The sequence below is a fragment of the Bombina bombina genome, chromosome 7 (genome assembly GCF_027579735.1).
Source record: "Bombina bombina isolate aBomBom1 chromosome 7, aBomBom1.pri, whole genome shotgun sequence".
NCBI lineage: Eukaryota > Metazoa > Chordata > Amphibia > Anura > Bombinatoridae > Bombina > Bombina bombina.
In genome coordinates, this window is record NC_069505.1 from 591,942,963 (window position 1) to 591,962,540 (window position 19,578).

The window sequence follows — 19,578 nt, forward strand, 5'->3', positions numbered from 1 at the left end:
GACAATGAATATCAGGAAGTTTAGCAATCTTTCTGTGAAATAAAACTGAAAGAACAGAGATTTGTCCTTTCAATGAACTTGCAGACAAACCTTTATCCAAACCATCCTGAAGAAACTGTAAAATTCTAGGAATCCTAAAAGAATGCCAAGAGAATTTATGAGAAGAACCCCATGAAATGTAAGTCTTCCAAACTCGATAATAAATCTTTCTAGAAAGATTTATGAGCCTGTAACATAGTATTAATCACTGAGTCAGAAAAACCTCTATGACTAAGCACTAAGTGTTCAATTTCCATACCTTCAAATTTAACGATTTGAGATCCTGATGGAAAAACGGACCTTGAAATAGAAGGTCTGGCCTTAATGGAAGTGGCCAAGGTTGGCAACTGGACATCCGAACAAGATCCGCATACCAAAACCTGTGAGGCCATGCTGGAGCCACCAGCACAAACGATTGCTCCATGATGATTTTGGAGATCACTCTTGGAAGAAGAACAAGAGGCGGGAAAATATAAGCAGGTTGATAACACCAAGGAAGTGTCAATGCATTCACTGCTTCCGTCTGAGGATCCCTGGACCTGGACAGGTATCTGGGAAGTTTTTTGTTTACATAAGATGCCATCAGATCTATTTCTGGAAGCCCCCACATCTGAACAACTTGAGAAAACACATCTGGGTGGAGACACTATTCTCCCGGATGTAAAGTCTGACGACTGAGGTAATCCGCTTCCCAATTGTCTATACCTGGGATATGAACCGCAGAAATTAGACAGGAGCTGCATTCCGCCCAAACAAGTATCCGAGATACTTCTTTCATAGCTTGAGGACTGTGAGTCCCACCCTGATGATTGACATATGCACAGTTGTGATATTGTCTGTCTGAAAACAAATGAACGGTTCTCTCTTCAACAGAGGCCAAAACTGAGCCCTGAGAATCGCACAGAGTTCCAAAATATTGATTGGCAATCTCGCCTCTTGAGATTTCCAAACCCTTTGTGCTGTCAGAGATCCCCAAACAGCTCCCCAACCTGAAAGACTCGCATCTGTTGTGATCGCAGTCCAGGTTGGACGAACGAAAGAGGCCCCTAGAATTATACTATGGTGATCTAATAACCAAGTCAGAGATAGTCGAACATTGGGATTTAAGGATATTAATTGTAATATCCTTGTATAATCCCTTCACCATTGGTTCAGCATACAAAGCTGGAGAGGTCTCATATGAAAACGAGCAAAGGGGATCGTGTCCGATGCTGCAGTCATGAGACCTAAAACTTCCATGCACATAGCTACTGAAGGGAATGACTGAGACTGAAGGTTCCGACAGGCTGCAACCAATTTCAAATGTCTCTTGTCTGTTAGAGACAAAGTCATAGACATTGAATCAATCTGCATTCCAAAATTTGAGCCACAAAGCTCTTCTAGCTAAAATAGCTAAAGACATAGATTTAACATCAATTTTGATAATATAAAAAAATGGCATCACAAATGATATTATTAGCATGTTGAATCAACTTAACAATGCTAGACAAATCATGATCTGATACTTGTTGCGCTAAAGTTTCCAGCCAAAAAGTTGAAGCAGCTGCAACATCAGCCAAAGAAATTGCAGGCCTAAGAAGATGACATGAATATAAATAAGCTTTCCTTAGATAAGATTCAAGTTTCCTATCTAAAGGATCTTTAAAATAAGTACTACCTTCTGTAGGAATAGTAGTACGTTTAGCAAGAGTAGAGATAGCCCCATCAACTTTGGGGATCTTTTCCCAAAACTCCAATCTAACTACTGGCAAAGGATACAATTTTTTTAAACTTTGAAGAAGGAATAAAAGAAGTACTAGGCCTATTCAATTCTTTAGAAATCATATCAGAAATAGCATCAGGAACTGGAAAAAACCTCTATAATAACCACAGGAGGTTTATAAACAGAATTTAAACGTTCGCTAGTTTTAATATCAAGAGGACTAGTTTCCTCCATATCTAATGTAATGAACACTTCTTTTAACAAAGAACGAATATACTCCATTTTAAATAAATAAGAGGATTTGTCAGTGTCAATATCTGAGGCAGGATCTTCTGAATCAGATAGATCCTCATCAGAGAAGGATAATTCAGTATGTTGCTGGTCATTTGAAATTTCATCAACCTTATGAGAAGTTTTAGAAGACCTTTTACATTTATTAGAAGACGGAATGGCAGACAAAGCCTTCTGAATAGAATCAGATATAAATTATTTTAAATTTACAGGTATATCTTGTGCATTAGATGTTGAGGTAATAGCAACAGGTAATAAACTACTACTGATGGATACATTCTCTGCATGTAAAAGTTTATCATGACAACTATTACAAACCACAGCTGGAGGTATAACCTCCACAAGTTTACAACAAATGCACTTAGCTTCGGTTAAACTGTTATTAGGCTGCAGGGTTCCAACAGTGATTTCTGAGACAGGATCAGATTGAGACATCTTGCAAATGTAAGAGAAAAAACAACAACATATAAAGCAAAATTATTAATTTCCTTATATGGCAGTTTCAGGAATGGAAAAAATGCAAACATCATAGCCCTCTGACATGGAAAAAAGGCAAGAGGCAAATAGGAATGGGTTCTAAATAATGAAAATATTTGGCGCTAAGAATGACGCACAACAAACAGAAAAATATTTTTGGGCGCCAAAAACATCCGGAAACGACACTCGCGTCAGATGACGCAACCTTATGAAGGGCTCTGCGTCGGAAATGCCGAATTTGCATCAACGAACGTAACTTTGCGCTAAAAAATTCTCGCGCCAAGAATGAGGCAATAAACGTTGGCATTTTGCGCCCTCACGAGCCTAATTCTGCCCGCGAATTTAAAAGACAGTCAATTGAAAAAGAGACTATACCCCAGGTAAGAAACACATTTTTCATAAAAAAGCATTTCTCAGATATGAAACTGACAGTCTGCAAAAGGTTATATACTGAAAACCTGAATCATGGCAAATATAAGTACAATACATATATTTAGAACTTTATATAAATACATCAGTGCCAAACCATAGCTGAGAGTCTCTTAAGTAAATATAAACACACATTCACCAAAAGACACCCCATCCACATATAGCCAAACCAGTACTGAAACGGTCATCAGTAGAGGTAATGGAATATGAGAGTATATCATCGATCTGAAAAGGGAGGTAGGAGATGAATCTCTACGACCGATAACAGAAAACCTATGAAATAGATCCCCATGAGGAAAACCATTGCATTCAATAGGTGATACTCCCTTCACATCCCTCTGACATTAACTGTACTCTGAGAGGAATCGGGCTTCAGCATGCTGAGAAGCGCATATCAACGTTGAAATCTTAGCACAAACTTACTTCACCACCTCCATAGGAGGCAAAGTTTGTAAAACTGAGTTGTGGGTGTGGTGGGGGTGTATTTATAGGCATTTTGAGGTTTGGGAAACTTTGCCCCTCCTGGTAGGATTGTATATCCCATACGTCACTAGCTCATGGACTCTTGCCAATTACATGAAAAAAAAGTATATTAATATAACAGTGTTGGTTATGCAAAACTGGGGAAGGGGTAATAAATGGATTATCTTTTTAAACAATAAAATTTTCAAGTAGACTGTCCCTTTAACATTAGGTGCATAGCAAGTTAAAAATTATCTGCAAATATGAGTCAACTCCCTTTACCTTTTGTGCAGTTCGGAAATAAATGCTTTTGTCTACTCCACAGCTAATCAAATGCATTTGCTCAACATCACCTTAAAAAATATAGAAAAAATATTTACATAAGAAGCAATCAAAAGTCTACTACATTTCTACTTCTGGTTCCTAACTTTATGCATTTTTACACTTATAACTATAAAAAAACATTGACTCCTAAAAAATATCCAAATGAAAATTCTTCCTAACTGCTAAAAATGTAATGCCATAAAATCAACAAGGGATTGTGATCAGTTTTATTAAGGTTTAGCTTTTTGTTTTGTTTTTTATTTCAGTGTACAGCTACATGTATTCTGTTTTCACTCGTATTTGTCTTTGTGTCGTAAGTTTCTAAATAAAATTAGCATTTAAAAAAAATCAAACGTGGCATCAAATAAAAAATTTAATTTTTTTTAAAAAAAAAGATGGCTATTACCTGCAAATTTTACTGAAGATATTGAAGAAGAGTGATCATCCAAGCTTTGCATGACTGAGTAATTATTGTCTGCATCCAGAATATGAATAAGGCGATCTCTACTGGCAGATGCCAACATGGTCACTCCTGCACGGACAATATAGAAAACGATCCACAACATTAAGACATGAAAAAGCTACATTTATCTTTTTTACAGAAACTGTTACTCAACATCTCTGTTTAAGTCAATTCATTCCCTACAATGATTACATGAAAGCATGATAATACAGCTTTAGAAAAACTATGTAGAGACCTACTTAAATAATTCTTTGGGTTGCGTTTATCTTATAATGAGTAAACAAGGTTCCCAGCTGGGTAACCAGTCCACCCTCCTTCACAACAAGCAGATAGTGGACAAGTAGTTTACCCTACCTACATTTATTATTGCATTTGCTTGTGCAAGCGATTCCCTTCTTTTAAATTAATAATATTAATTGTAGCCATACTCATAATTTTCTTTAATTTTGGAGGAGGCATTTGTAATACCAATAAATAACAATTGTTGTATTATCATATTCCAAATTCTGTACTTGTATTGCAGCCAAAATCAAGAAATAAACCAGGCTATAAAAAATAAATAAATAATGAACTTCGAGTAACCAATGAACACTGGACTGAGTTTGTATATGGAAGATGAAAATGAATGGCATTCTTGAAAAAGCCAATTCAGGTGAAACGTACGTCGGAGCTTCCACGTTACTGTTTTGGGTGCAAATCATTGAGCTGATGTAACTCATAGTATTGCGACAGAGCTAATAAGGATGGTTTCTTTATACATATTAATAACAGGGTTGCACTATATGTTTTTTCTTCTCTTTTGAGTTATTACTACAAAGAAAGATGCTGTGCACCCCCTCTGGATCCTTCAAGTTACTATGAAAGACTTATGTGCTCAGTTTTTATTCCACAATTTGTTTATAATTTTAATTTGTTTTCATGGATATTCACTGATTGTGGCACACATTTTTATTTTATTGCCTTTCTTATAAAGATATATCACTTCCATATTAGGTAAGGAGAATAATGCTTTGTAAACAGTGTTTATTTTGTGCTACTTGCAATACAAGCAAGACATTTTACTTATATCATTGTTCCGGTGTTGACTCATTTGTTTTAAATGCAGTTTGCAATACAGCGTGAGTTACAAAGGCACTGACTGGCGCCTCATGAACACTCCCAGGACTGATCTTGGCACCTAACCAGGTGATAACTGGTGCATTAGTTTTCCTGCTAATCAAGTTTGGGCAAAACAGAGTACTAACCAATCAGAGGCACTGAGAATGATACCTAGGGACCTTTCAGTGGGATCAGATCTCGCTGCTAAAGACATCTTTGTCATAAATATTACTATTATAATAATACAAAACACCCTTTATATTCCATATGTCACAATGGTACACTTGGATAGAAGATACAATTTTAAACATATTTTGAATTTACTTCTATTATCAAATTTGCTTCATTCACTTAGTATCCTATGTTGAAAGAGCAACAATACACTGCTACTACCTGAACTCATCTATTCAGCCAATAACAAGAGGCATATGTGCAACCACCAATCAGCAGCTAGCTCTAAGTTTATTGCTGCTCTTGAGCCTACCTAGGTATGATCTTTAACAAAGGATACCAAGAGAGAACAATGTAAATGTGATAACAGAAGTAAATTGGATTCTTAATTATTTTTTTAAATCGTATGTTCTATCTGAATCAAGAAGGTTTAATTTTGAGCCAACGCCATGATTTAATAAATCTCTTTAAGCTTACATTAAATCCTTAGATGCACATTATGACTGATTTACTCACAATAATATAGTTATCTGCAATAGTCCTGTCTCACTTACCTGTTAGTGGCTTGGAGTATTCAAGACATAGGATTTCCCCATCATGAGCCTCAATAACCAACAACTCATCAAATGTCAATAGGTCATATATTCTTTAGAGGAAAACAAAATACAAAAAAATAAAAATCAGGTACATGTTCACTCAATTTCTCCATTAGTATTTCTATGTGGCTTTTCGCGAAAAAGATATTAACACCAAATGAAACTTTGTGATTAACCGTTGTGTTTAATTACACTGCACACATCAATATAAGGTAAGTGGCTTTCTGCAGCGCCACACAGACCTGCACATACTAAAGAGGTATCAATAACACCGCTATCATATACAAAAGCGTTTAAAGCAGTCAAGAAGGAAAACGTTTCCTAAATTTAAAATTGTAATCAAAGAAGAAAAAAATAGGCTATTTATATAGTTGTAAAACCTAAGTACCTCACATGAATTTAATTAAACATTGATTTTAAAAAAAAAAACAACTGTCTAATTTACATCTATTACCAACTGTTCTTATTTCTCTTGCTATATTTGTGGAAATGAATCTATCTCCTTTAAATGCGCGCATACGGAGGTAGACACAGGAGCAGAAAATACAATATCTGAATTAAGTTCTTAGAACGTGTATTTTTTTTGCTGTGCTGAGCCTAAATTACTATGTGAATAACCCCCACAAAAGGGTGAAACACATAGTCATGCTTTTGTGCATTAAACCCGTTTATGTGAGTTAATGGGACAGTCAAGTAAAAATTGTACTTTTATCATCAAGTGCTTTTTTCTCTTGGTATTCTTTGTTGAAAGTTAAACCTAGGTAGGCTCATATACTAATTTATTATTTCAATGCATTTTGACAGTTTTTCACAGTTAGACAGTGCTAGTTCATGTGTGCCACAGATACAAAATTATGCTCACACCCGTGGAGTTATCTAGGAGTCCGCACTGATTGGCTAAAATGCAAATCTGTCAAAATAACTAAGATAAGGGGGCAGTCTGCAGAGGCTTGGATACAAGGTAATCACAGAGGTAAAAAGTGTATTAATATAACTGAGATAAGGAGCAGTCTGCAGAGGCTTAGATACAAGGTAATCACAGAGGTAAAAAGTATATTAATATAACTGAGATAAGGGGCAGTCTGCAGAGGCTAAGATACAAGGTAATCACAGAGGTAAAAAGTGTATTAATATAACAGATAAGGAGCAGTTTGTAGAGGGTTAGATAGAAGGTAATCACAGAGGTAAAAAGTATATTAATATAACGGAGATAAGGGGCAGTCTGCAGAGGCTTAGATACAAGGTAATCACAGAGGTAAAAAGTATATTAATATAACTGAGATAAGGGGCAGTCTGCAGAGGCTTGGATACAAGGTAATTACATAGGTAAAAAGTATATTACAATAACTGAGATAAGGAGCAGTCTGCAGAGGCTTAGAAACAAGGTAATCACAGAGGTAAAAAACATAATTTATGTAAGAACTTACCTGATAAATTCATTTCTTTCATATTAGCAAGAGTCCATGAGCTAGTGACGTATGGGATATACATTCCTACCAGGAGGGGCAAAGCTTCCCAAACCTCAAAATGCCTATAAATACACCCCTCACCACACCCACAATTCAGTTTAACGAATAGCCAAGAAGTGGGGTGATAAGGAGCGAAAGCATAAAAAATAAGGAATTGGAATAATTGTGCTTTATACAAAAAAATCATAACCACCACAAAAAAGGGTGGGCCTCATGGACTCTTGCTAATATGAAAGAAATGAATTTATCAGGTAAGTTCTTACATAAATTATGTTTTCTTTCATGTAATTAGCAAGAGTCCATGAGCTAGTGACGTATGGGATAGCAGATACCCAAGATGTGGAACTTCCACGCAAGAGTCACTAGAGAGGGAGGGATAAAATAAAGACAGCCAATTCCGCTGAAAAAGAATCAACAACCCAAATCAAAAAAATTGAAATAATAAGCAGAAGAATCAAACTGAAACAGCTGCCTGAAGTACTTTTCTACCAAAAACTGCTTCTGAAGAAGAAAAAACATCAAAATGGTAGAATTTAGTAAAAGTATGCAAAGAAGACCAAGTTGCTGCTTTGCAAATCTGATCAACAGAAGCTTCATTCCTAAAAGCCCAGGAAGTAGAAACTGACCTAGAAGAATGAGCCGTAATCCTTTGAGGCGGGGATCTATCCGACTCCACATAAGCAAGATGAATCAAAGACTTTAACCAAGAAGCCAAAGAAATGGCAGAAGCCTTCTGGCCTTTCCTAGAACCAGAAAAGATAACAAATAGACTAGAAGTCTTTCTGAAACCTTTAGTAGCTTCAACATAATATTTCAAAGCTCTTACTACATCCAAAGAATGTAAAGATCTCTCCAGAGAATTCTTAGGATTAGGACACAATGAAGGGACAACAATTTCTCTACTAATGTTGTTAGAATTCACAACTTTAGGTAAAAATTTAAATGAAGCCCGCAATACCGCCTTATCCTGATGAAAAATCAGAAAAAGAGATTCACAAGAAAGAGCAGATAACTCAGAAACTCTTCTAGCAGAAGAGATGGCCAAAAGAAACAAAACTTTCCAAGAAAGTAATTTAATATCCAGAGAATGCATAGGTTCAAACGGAGGAGCCTGTAAAGCCCTCAGAACAAAATTAAGACTCCAAGGAGGAGAGATTGACTTAATAACAGGCTTGATACGAACCAAAGCCTGTACAAAACAATGAATATCAGGAAGATTAGCAATCTTTCTGTGAAAAAGAACAGAAAGAGCAGAGATTTGTCCTTTCAAGGAACTTGCAGATAAACCTTTATCCAAACCATCCTGAAGAAACTGTAAAATTCTAGGAATTCTAAAAGAATGCCAAAAGAATTTATGAGAAGAACACCAAGAAATGTAAGTCTTCCAGACTCGGTAATAAATCTTCCTAGACACAGATTTACGAGCCTGTAACATAGTATTAATCACGGAGTCAGAGAAACCTCTATGACTAAGTATCAAGCGTTCAATCTCCATACCTTCAAATTTAATGATTTGAGATCCTGATGGAAAAATGGGCCTTGAGATAGGTCTGGCCTTAACGGAAGTGTCCAAGGTTGGCAACCGGCCATCCGAACGAGATCCGCATACCAAAACCTGTGAGGCCATGCTGGAGCCACCAGCAGTACAAACGAACGCTCCATTAAGATTTTGGAAATCACTTTTGGAAGAAGAACTAGAGGCGGAAAGATACTATAAGCAGGTTGATAATTCCAAGGAAGCGTCAACGCGTCCACTGCTTCCGCCTGAGGATCCCTGGATCTGGACAGATACCTGGGAAGTTTCTTGCTTAGATGAGAGGCCATCAGATCTATTTCTGGAAGTCCCCAGATTTGAACAATCTGAAGAAATACCTCTGAGTGAAGAGACCATTCGCCCGGATGTAGCGTCTGGCGACTGAGATAATCCGCTTCCCAATTGTCTATACCTGGGATGTGAACCGCAGAAATTAGACAGGAGCTGGATTCCGCCCATACAAGTATCCGAGATACTTCTTTCATAGCCTGAGGACTGTGAGTCCCTCCTTGATAATTGACATACGCCACGGTTGTGACATTGTCTGTCTGAAAACAAATAAACAATTCTCTCTTCAGAAGAGGCCAGAACTGAAGAGCTCTGAAAATCGCACGGAGTTCCAAAATGTTGATTGGTAATCTCGCCTCCTGAGATTCCCAAACCCCCTGCGCTGTCAGAGTTCCCCATACAGCTCCCCAACCTGAAAGACTCGCATCTGTTGAGATCACAGTCCAGGTTGGACGAACAAAAGAGGCCCCTTGAATTAAACGATGGTGATCCAACCACCAAGTCAGAGAAGATCGAACATTGGGATTTAAGGATATTAATTGTGATATCTTTGTATAATCCCTGCACCATTGGATCAGCATACAAAGCTGAAGAGGTCTCATGTGAAAACGAGCAAAAGGGATCGCGTCCGATGCAGCAGTCATGAGACCTAGAATTTCCATGCACAAAGCTAACTAAGGGAATGATTGAGACTGAAGGTTTCGACAAGCTGAAACCAATTTCAGACGTCTCTTTTCTGTTAGAGACAAAGTCATGGACACTGAATCTATTTGGAAACCCAAAAAGGTTACCCTTGTCTGAGGAATCAAGGAACTCTTTGGTAAATTGATCCTCCAACCATGTCTTTGAAGAAACAACACAAGTTGATTTGTTTGAGATTCTGCAGAATGTAAAGACTGAGCAAGTACCAAGATATCGTCCAAATAAGGAAATACCGCAATACCCTGTTCTCTGATTACAGAGAGAAGGGCACCGAGAACCTTTGAAAAGATCCTTGGAGCTGTTGCTAGGCCAAACGGAAGAGCAACAAACTGGTAATGCTTGTCTAGAAAAGAGAATCTCAAGAACTGATAGTGATCTGGATGAATTGGAATATGAAGATATGCATCCTGTAAGTCTATTGTAGACGTATAATGCCCTTGCTGAACAAAAGGCAGAATAGTCCTTAAAGTCACCATTTTGAATGTTGGTATCCTTACATAACGATTCAATATTTTTAGATCCAGAACTGGTCTGAAGGAATTCTCCTTCTTTGGTACAATGAACAGATTTGAGTAAAACCCCAGACCCTGTTCCAGAACTGGAACTGGCACAATTACCCCAGCCGACTCTAGGTCTAAAACACATTTCAGAAACGCCTGAGCCTTTACTGGGTTTACTGGAATGCGTGAGAGAAAAAAATCTTCTCACAGGCGGCCTTATCTTGAAACCTATTCTGTACTCTTGTGAAACAATGTTCTGAATCCAAAGACTGTGAATCGAATTGATCCAAACATCTTTGAAAAATCGTAACCTGCCCCCTACCAGCTGTGCTGGAATGAGGGCCGCACCTTCATGCGGATTTAGGAGCTGGTTTTGACTTTCTAAAAGACTTGGATTTATTCCAGACTGGAGAAGGTTTCCAAACGGAAACTGTTCCTTTAGGGGAAGGGTCAGGCTTCTGTTCCTTATTCTGACGAAAGGAACGAAAACGATTAGCAGCCCTGTATTTACCTTTAGATTTTTTGTCCTGAGGCAAAAAGGCTCCCTTCCCCCCAGTAACAGTTGAAATTATTGAATCCAACTGTGAACCAAATAATTTATTACCTTGGAAAGAAAGAGAAAGCAATGTTGACTTAGAAGTCATATCTGCATTCCAAGATTTAAGCCATAAAGTTCTTCTAGCTAAAATAGCTAAAGACATATACCTGACATCAATTCAAATGATATCAAAAATGGCATCACAAAGTTATTAGCATGTTGAAGAAGTTTAACAATGCTATAAGCATTATGGTCTGACACTTGTTGCGCTAAAGCCTCTAACCAGAAACTGGAAGCTGCAGCAACATCAGCCAAAGAAATAGCAGGCCTAAGAAGATTACCTTAACATAAATAAGCCTTCCTTAGAAAGGATTCAAGCTTCCTATCTAAAGGATCCTTAAAATAAGTACTATCTGCCGTAGGAATAGTAGTACGCTTAGCAAGAGTAGAAATAGCCCCATCAACTTTGGGGATTTTATCCCAAAACTCTAATCTATCAGATGGCAAAGGGTTCAATTTCTTAAACCTTGGAGAAGGAGTAAATGAAGTACCCAGACTATTCCATTCCCTAGAAATTACTTCTGAAATAGCATCAGGAGCTGGAAAAACTTCTGGAATAACTACATGAGGTTTAAAAACTGAATTTAAACGCTTATTAGATTTAATATCAAGAGGACTAGACTCCTCCATATCTAAAGCAATCAACACTTCTTTAAGTAAAGAACGAATAAACTCCATCTTAAACAAATATTTATCAGTGTCAATATCTGAGGCAGAATCTTCTGAACCTGATAGATCCTAATCAGAAATAGATAAGTCAGAATGATGGCGGTCATTTAAAAATTCATCTGATATATGAGAAGTTTTAAAAGACCTTTTACGTTTACTGGAAGGAAGAATAACAGACAGAGCCTTCCGAATAGAATTAGAAACAAATTCTCTTACATTAACAGGAACAGCCTGAACATTAGATGTTGAAGGAAAAACAACAGGTAATGGATTATTACTAATGGAGACATTATCTGCGTTAGAAAGTTTATCATGACAACTAACACAAACTACAGCCGGAGGAACAGTTACCAAAAGTTTAACACAAATGCACTTATCTTTGGTAGAACCAACATCAGGCAGCATCTTTCCAGAAGTAGATTCTGATCCAGGGTCAGGTTGTGACATCTTGCAATATGTAATAGAAAAAACAACATATAAAGCAAAATTATCAAATTCCTTAAATGACAGTTTCAGGAATGGGAAAAAATGCAAAACAAACAAGCCTCTAGCAACCAGAAGCAACAAAAAAGTGAGACTGAAATAATGTGCCAAGAATGACGCCCACATTATTTGGCGCCAAGAATGACGCCCACATTATTTGGCGCCAAGAATGACGCACACAATTTTTGGCGCCAAAAATGACGCACACAATTTTTGGCGCCAAAAATGACGGCCACATCTTTGGCGCAAAAAAATGTCTGTAACACACATGCGTCAAAAAATGACGCAATCACGTGAAAACTTCCGGCGTCAACTATGACGCCGGAAATGACGAAATTTTGCGCCAAAAAAGGTCGTGCCAAAAATGACGCAATAAATTGAAGCATTTTCTGCACCCGCGAGCCTAACAGCCCGCAAGAAAAAAAGTCAAATTGAAAATTTTTAAAGGTAAGAAAAACATAATTTATGTAAGAACTTACCTGATAAATTCATTTCTTTCATATTAACAAGAGTCCATGAGCTAGTGACGTATGGGATATACATTCCTACCAGGAGGGGCAAAGTTTCCCAAACCTTAAAATGCCTATAAATACACCCCTCACCACACCCACAAATCAGTTTAACGAATAGCCAAGAAGTGGGGTGATAAGAAAAAAAGTGCGAAGCATATAAAATAAGGAATTGGAATAATTGTGCTTTATACAAAAAAATCATAACCACCACAAAAAAGGGTGGGCCTCATGGACTCTTGTTAATATGAAAGAAATGAATTTATCAGGTAAGTTCTTACATAAATTATGTTTTCTTTCATGTAATTAACAAGAGTCCATGAGCTAGTGACGTATGGGATAATGACTACCCAAGATGTGGATCTTTCCACACAAGAGTCACTAGAGAGGGAGGGATAAAATAAAGACAGCCAATTCCTGCTGAAAATAATCCACACCCAAAATAAAGTTTAACAAAAAACATAAGCAGAAGATTCAAACTGAAACCGCTGCCTGAAGAACTTTTCTACCAAAAACTGCTTCAGAAGAAGAAAATACATCAAAATGGTAGAATTTAGTAAAAGTATGCAAAGAGGACCAAGTTGCTGCTTTGCAGATCTGGTCAACCGAAGCTTCATTCCTAAACGCCCAGGAAGTAGAAACTGACCTAGTAGAATGAGCTGTAATTCTTTGAGGCAGAATTTTACCCGACTCAACATAGGCAAGATGAATTAAAGATTTCAACCAAGATGCCAAAGAAATGGCAGAAGCTTTCTGGCCTTTCCTAGAACCGGAAAAGATAACAAATAGACTAGAAGTCTTACGGAAAGATTTCGTAGCTTCAACATAATATTTCAAAGCTCTAACAACATCCAAAGAATGCAATGATTTCTCCTTAGAATTCTTAGGATTAGGACATAATGAAGGAACCACAATTTCTCTACTAATGTTGTTGGAATTCACAACTTTAGGTAAAAATTCAAAAGAAGTTCGCAACACCGCCTTATCCTGATGAAAAATCAGAAAAGGAGACTCACACGAAAGAGCAGATAATTCAGAAACTCTTCTAGCAGAAGAGATGGCCAAAAGGAACAAAACTTTCCAAGAAAGTAATTTAATGTCCAATGAATGCATAGGTTCAAACGGAGGAGCTTGAAGAGCTCCCAAAACCAAATTCAAACTCCATGGAGGAGAAATTGACTTAATGACAGGTTTTATACGAACCAAAGCTTGTACAAAACAATGAATATCAGGAAGAATAGCAATCTTTCTGTGAAAAAGAACAGAAAGAGCGGAGATTTGTCCTTTCAAAGAACTTGCGGACAAACCCTTATCTAAACCATCCTGAAGAAACTGTAAAATTCTCGGTATTCTAAAAGAATGCCAAGAAAAATGATGAGAAAGACACCAAGAAATATAAGTCTTCCAGACTCTATAATATATCTCTCGAGATACAGATTTACGAGCCTGTAACATAGTATTAATCACGGAGTCAGAGAAACCTCTATGACCAAGAATCAAGCGTTCAATCTCCATACCTTTAAATTTAAGGATTTCAGATCCGGATGGAAAAAAGGACCTTGAGACAGAAGGTCTGGTCTTAACGGAAGAGTCCATGGTTGGCAAGATGCCATCCGGACAAGATCCGCATACCAAAACCTGTGAGGCCATGCCGGAGCTATTAGCAGAACAAACGAGCATTCCCTCAGAATCTTGGATATTACTCTTGGAAGAAGAACTAGAGGCGGAAAGATATAGGCAGGATGATACTTCCAAGGAAGTGATAATGCATCCACTGCCTCCGCCTGAGGATCCCGGGATCTGGACAGATACCTGGGAAGTTTCTTGTTTAGATGAGAGGCCATCAGATCTATCTCTGGGAGCCCCCACATTTGAACAATCTGAAGAAATACCTCTGGGTGAAGAGACCATTCGCCCGGATGCAACGTTTGGCGACTGAGATAATCCGCTTCCCAATTGTCTACACCTGGGATATGAACCGCAGAGATTAGACAGGAGCTGGATTCCGCCCAAACCAAAATTCGAGATACTTCTTTCATAGCCAGAGGACTGTGAGTCCCTCCTTGATGATTGATGTATGCCACAGTTGTGACATTGTCTGTCTGAAAACAAATGAACGATTCTCTCTTCAGAAGAGGCCAAAACTGAAGAGCTCTGAAAACTGCACGGAGTTCCAAGATATTGATCGGTAATCTCACCTCCTGAGATTCCCAAACTCCTTGTGCCGTCAGAGATCCCCACACAGCTCCACAACCTGTGAGACTTGCATCTGTTGAAATTACAGACCAGGTCGGAAGAACAAAAGAAGCCCCCTGAATTAAACGATGGTGATCTGTCCACCACGTCAGAGAGTGCCGAACAATCGGTTTTAAAGATATTAATTGATATATCTTCGTGTAATCCCTGCACCATTGGTTCAGCATACAGAGCTGAAGAGGTCGCATGTGAAAACGAGCAAAGGGGATCGCGTCCGATGCAGCAGTCATAAGACCTAGAATTTCCATGCATAAGGCTACCGAAGGAAATGATTGAGACTGAAGGTTTCGACAGGCTGTAATCAATTTTAGACGTCTCTTGTCTGTTAAAGACAAAGTCATGGACACTGAATCTATCTGGAAACCCAGAAAGGTTACCCTTGTTTGAGGAATCAAAGAACTTTTTGGTAAATTGATCCTCCAACCATGATCTTGAAGAAACAACACAAGTCGATTCGTATGAGACTCTGCTAAATGTAAAGACGGAGCAAGTACCAAGATATCGTCCAAATAAGGAAATACCACAATACCCTGTTCTCTGATTACAGACAGAAGGGCACCGAGAATCTTTGTGAAAATTCTTGGAGCTGTAGCAAGGCCAAACGGTAGAGCCACAAATTGGTAATGCTTGTCTAGAAAAGAGAATCTCAGGAACTGATAATGATCTGGATGAATCGGAATATGCAGATATGCATCCTGTAAATCTATTGTGGACATATAATTCCCTTGCTGAACAAAAGGCAATATAGTCCTTACAGTTACCATCTTGAACGTTGGTATCCTTACATAACGATTCAATAATTTTAGATCCAGAACTGGTCTGAAGGAATTCTCCTTCTTTGGTACAATGAAGAGATTTGAATAAAACCCCATCCCCTGTTCCGGAACTGGAACTGGCATAATTACTCCAGCCAACTCTAGATCTGAAACACAATTCAGAAATGCTTGAGCTTTCACTGGATTTACTGGGACATGGGAAAGAAAAAATCTCTTTGCAGGAGGTCTCATCTTGAAACCAATTCTGTACCCTTCTGAAACAATGTTCTGAATCCAAAGATTGTGAACAGAACTGATCCAAATTTCTTTGAAAAAACGTAACCTGCCCCCTACCAGCTGAACTGGAATGAGGGCCGTACCTTCATGTGAACTTAGAAGCAGGCTTTGCCTTTCTAGCAGGCTTGGATTTATTCCAGACTGGGGATGGTTTCCAAACTGAAACTGCTCCTGAGGACGAAGGATCAGGCTTTTGTTCTTTGTTGAAACGAAAGGAACGAAAACGATTGTTAGCCCTGTTTTTACCTTTAGACTTTTTATCCTGTGGTAAAAAAGTTCCTTTCCCACCAGTAACAGTTGAAATAATAGAATCCAACTGAGAACCAAATAATTTGTTTCCCTGGAAAGAAATGGAAAGTAGAGTTGATTTAGAAGCCATATCAGCATTCCAAGTCTTAAGCCATAAAGCTCTTCTGGCTAAGATAGCCAGAGACATAAATCTAACATCAACTCTAATAATATCAAAAATGGCATCACAGATGAAATTATTAGCATGCTGGAGAAGAATAATAATATCATGAGAATCACGATTTGTTACTTGTTGCGCTAGAGTTTCCAACCAAAAAGTTGAAGCTGCAGCAACATCAGCCAATGATATAGCAGGTCTAAGAAGATTACCTGAACATAGATAAGCTTTTCTTAGAAAAGATTCAATTTTTCTATCTAAAGGATCCTTAAACGAGGTACCATCTGATGTAGGAATGGTAGTACGTTTAGCAAGGGTAGAAATAGCCCCATCAACTTTAGGGATTTTGTCCCAAAATTCTAATCTGTCAGGCGGAACAGGATATAATTGCTTAAAACGTTTAGAAGGAGTAAATGAATTACCCAATCTATCCCATTCCTTAGCAATTACTGCAGAAATAGCATTAGGAACAGGAAAGACTTCTGGAATAACCGCAGGAGCTTTAAAAACCTTATCCAAACGAATAGAATTAGTATCAAGAGGACTAGAATCCTCTATTTCTAAAGCAATTAGTACTTCTTTAAGTAAAGAGCGAATAAATTCCATCTTAAATAAATATGAAGATTTATCAGCATCAATCTCTGATACAGAATCCTCTGAACCAGAAGAGTCCAAAGAATCAGAATGATGGTGTTCATTTAAAAATTCATCTGTAGAGAGAGAAGATTTAAAAGACTTTTTACGTTTACTAGAAGGAGAAATAACAGACAAAGCCTTCTTTATGGATTCAGAAACAAAATCTCTTATGTTATCAGGAACATTCTGCACCTTAGATGTTGAGGGAACTGCAACAGGCAATGGTACATCACTAAAGGAAATATTATCTGCATTAACAAGTTTGTCATGACATTTAATACAAACAACAGCTGGAGGAATAGCTACCAAAAGTTTACAGCAGATACACTTAGCTTTGGTAGATCCAGCAGGCAGAGGTTTTCCTGTAGTATCTTCTGGCTCAGATGCAACGTGAGACATCTTGCAATATGTAAGAGAAAAAACAACATATAAAGCAAAATAGATCAAATTCCTTATAAGACAGTTTCAGGAATGGGAAAAAAAATGCCAAACATCAAGCTTCTAGCAACCAGAAGCAAATGAAAAATGAGACTGAAATAATGTGGAGAAAAAAGCGACGCCCATATTTTTTGGCGCCAAATAAGACGCCCACATTATTTGGCGCCTAAATGCTTTTGGCGCCAAAAATGACGCCACATCCGGAACGCCGACATTTTTGGCGCAAAATAACGTCAAAAAAATGACGCAACTTCCGGCGACACGTATGACGCCGGAAACGGAAATGAATTTTTGCGCCAAAAAAGTCCGCGCCAAGAATGACGCAATAAAATGAAGCATTTTCAGCCCCCGCGAGCCTAACAGCCCACAGGGAAAAAAGTCAAATTTTTGAGGTAAGAAAAATATGATAATTAAAGCATAATCCCAAATATGAAACTGACTGTCTGAAAATAAGGAAAGTTGAACATTCTGAGTCAAGGCAAATAAATGTTTGAATACATATATTTAGAACTTTATAAATAAAGTGCCCAACCATAGCTTAGAGTGTCACAGAAAATAAGACTTACTTACCCCAGGACACTCATCTACATGTTTGTAGAAAGCCAAACCAGTACTGAAACGAGAATCAGTAGAGGAAATGGTAAATATAAGAGTATATCGTCGATCTGAAAAGGGAGGTAAGAGATGAATCTCTACGACCGATAACAGAGAACCTTATGAAATAGACCCCGTAGAAGGAGATCACTGCATTCAATAGGCAATACTCTCCTCACATCCCTCTGACATTCACTGCACGCTGAGAGGAAAACCGGGCTCCAACTTGCTGCGGAGCGCATATCAACGTAGAATCTAGCACAAACTTACTTCACCACCTCCCTTGGAGGCAAAGTTTGTAAAACTGATTTGTGGGTGTGGTGAGGGGTGTATTTATAGGCATTTTAAGGTTTGGGAAACTTTGCCCCTCCTGGTAGGAATGTATATCCCATACGTCACTAGCTCATGGACTCTTGTTAATTACATGAAAGAAAAATATTTATTTAAATGCATTTTCCCAAAAAATGAAACTGACAGTATGAAAGAAGGAATACTGATTATCCTGAATCATGGCAAATGTAAGTTTAAAACATTTATTTAGAACTTTACATATAAAGTGCCCAACCATAGCTTAGAGTGTCATAAACAAAATAAGACTTACTTACCCTAAGACTCTCATCTACATATAGTAGATAGCCAAACCAGTACTGAAACGAGAATCAGTAGAGGTAATGGTATATAAGAGTATATCGTCGATCTGAAAAGGGAGGTAGGAGAAGAAATCTATACGACCGATAACAGAGAACCTATGAAATAGATCCCCTAGAGGAAGACCATTGTATTCAAATAGGCAATACTCTCTTCACATCCCTCTGACATTCACTGCACTCTGAGAGGAAAACCGGGCTTCAGCCTGCTGCGAAGCGCATATCAACGAAGAATCTAGCACAAACTTACTTCACCACCTCCATGGGAGGCAAAGTTTGTAAAACTGAATTGTGGGTGTGGTGAGGGGTGTATTTATAGGCATTTTGAGGTTTGGGAAACTTTGCCCCTCCTGGTAGGAATGTATATCCCATACGTCACTAGCTCATGGACTCTTGCTAATTACATGAAAGAAAGTATATTAATATAACTGAGATAAGGGGCAGTCTGCAGAGGCTAAGATACAAGGTAATCACAGAGGTAAAAAGTGTATTAATATAACAGATAAGGAGCAGTCTGTAGAGGGTTAGATAGAAGGTAATCACAGAGGTAAAAAGTATATTTATATAACGGAGATAAGGGGCAGTCTGTAGAGGCTTAGATACAAGGTAATCACAGAGGTAAAAAGTATATTTATATAATGGAGATAAGGGGCAGTCTGTAGAGGCTTAGATACAAGGTAATCACAGAGGTAAAAAGTATATTAATATAACTGAGATAAGGGGCAGTCTGCAGAGGCTTGGATAC

At 37.9% G+C, this 19,578-nt stretch overlaps 1 protein-coding gene across 1 annotated transcript in view; it reads right to left on the reverse strand.

Annotated features, from left to right (window-relative positions):
• The window catches only part of LOC128636624 (WD repeat-containing protein 62-like), a 368,449-nt gene that overhangs the window by 276,099 nt on the left and 72,772 nt on the right, over positions 1 to 19,578 (reverse strand). The window contains 3 exon segments of the mRNA XM_053689615.1: positions 3,683 to 3,753; positions 4,131 to 4,256; positions 6,011 to 6,102. Coding sequence (XP_053545590.1) covers positions 3,683 to 3,753; positions 4,131 to 4,256; positions 6,011 to 6,102 — 289 coding nt within the window.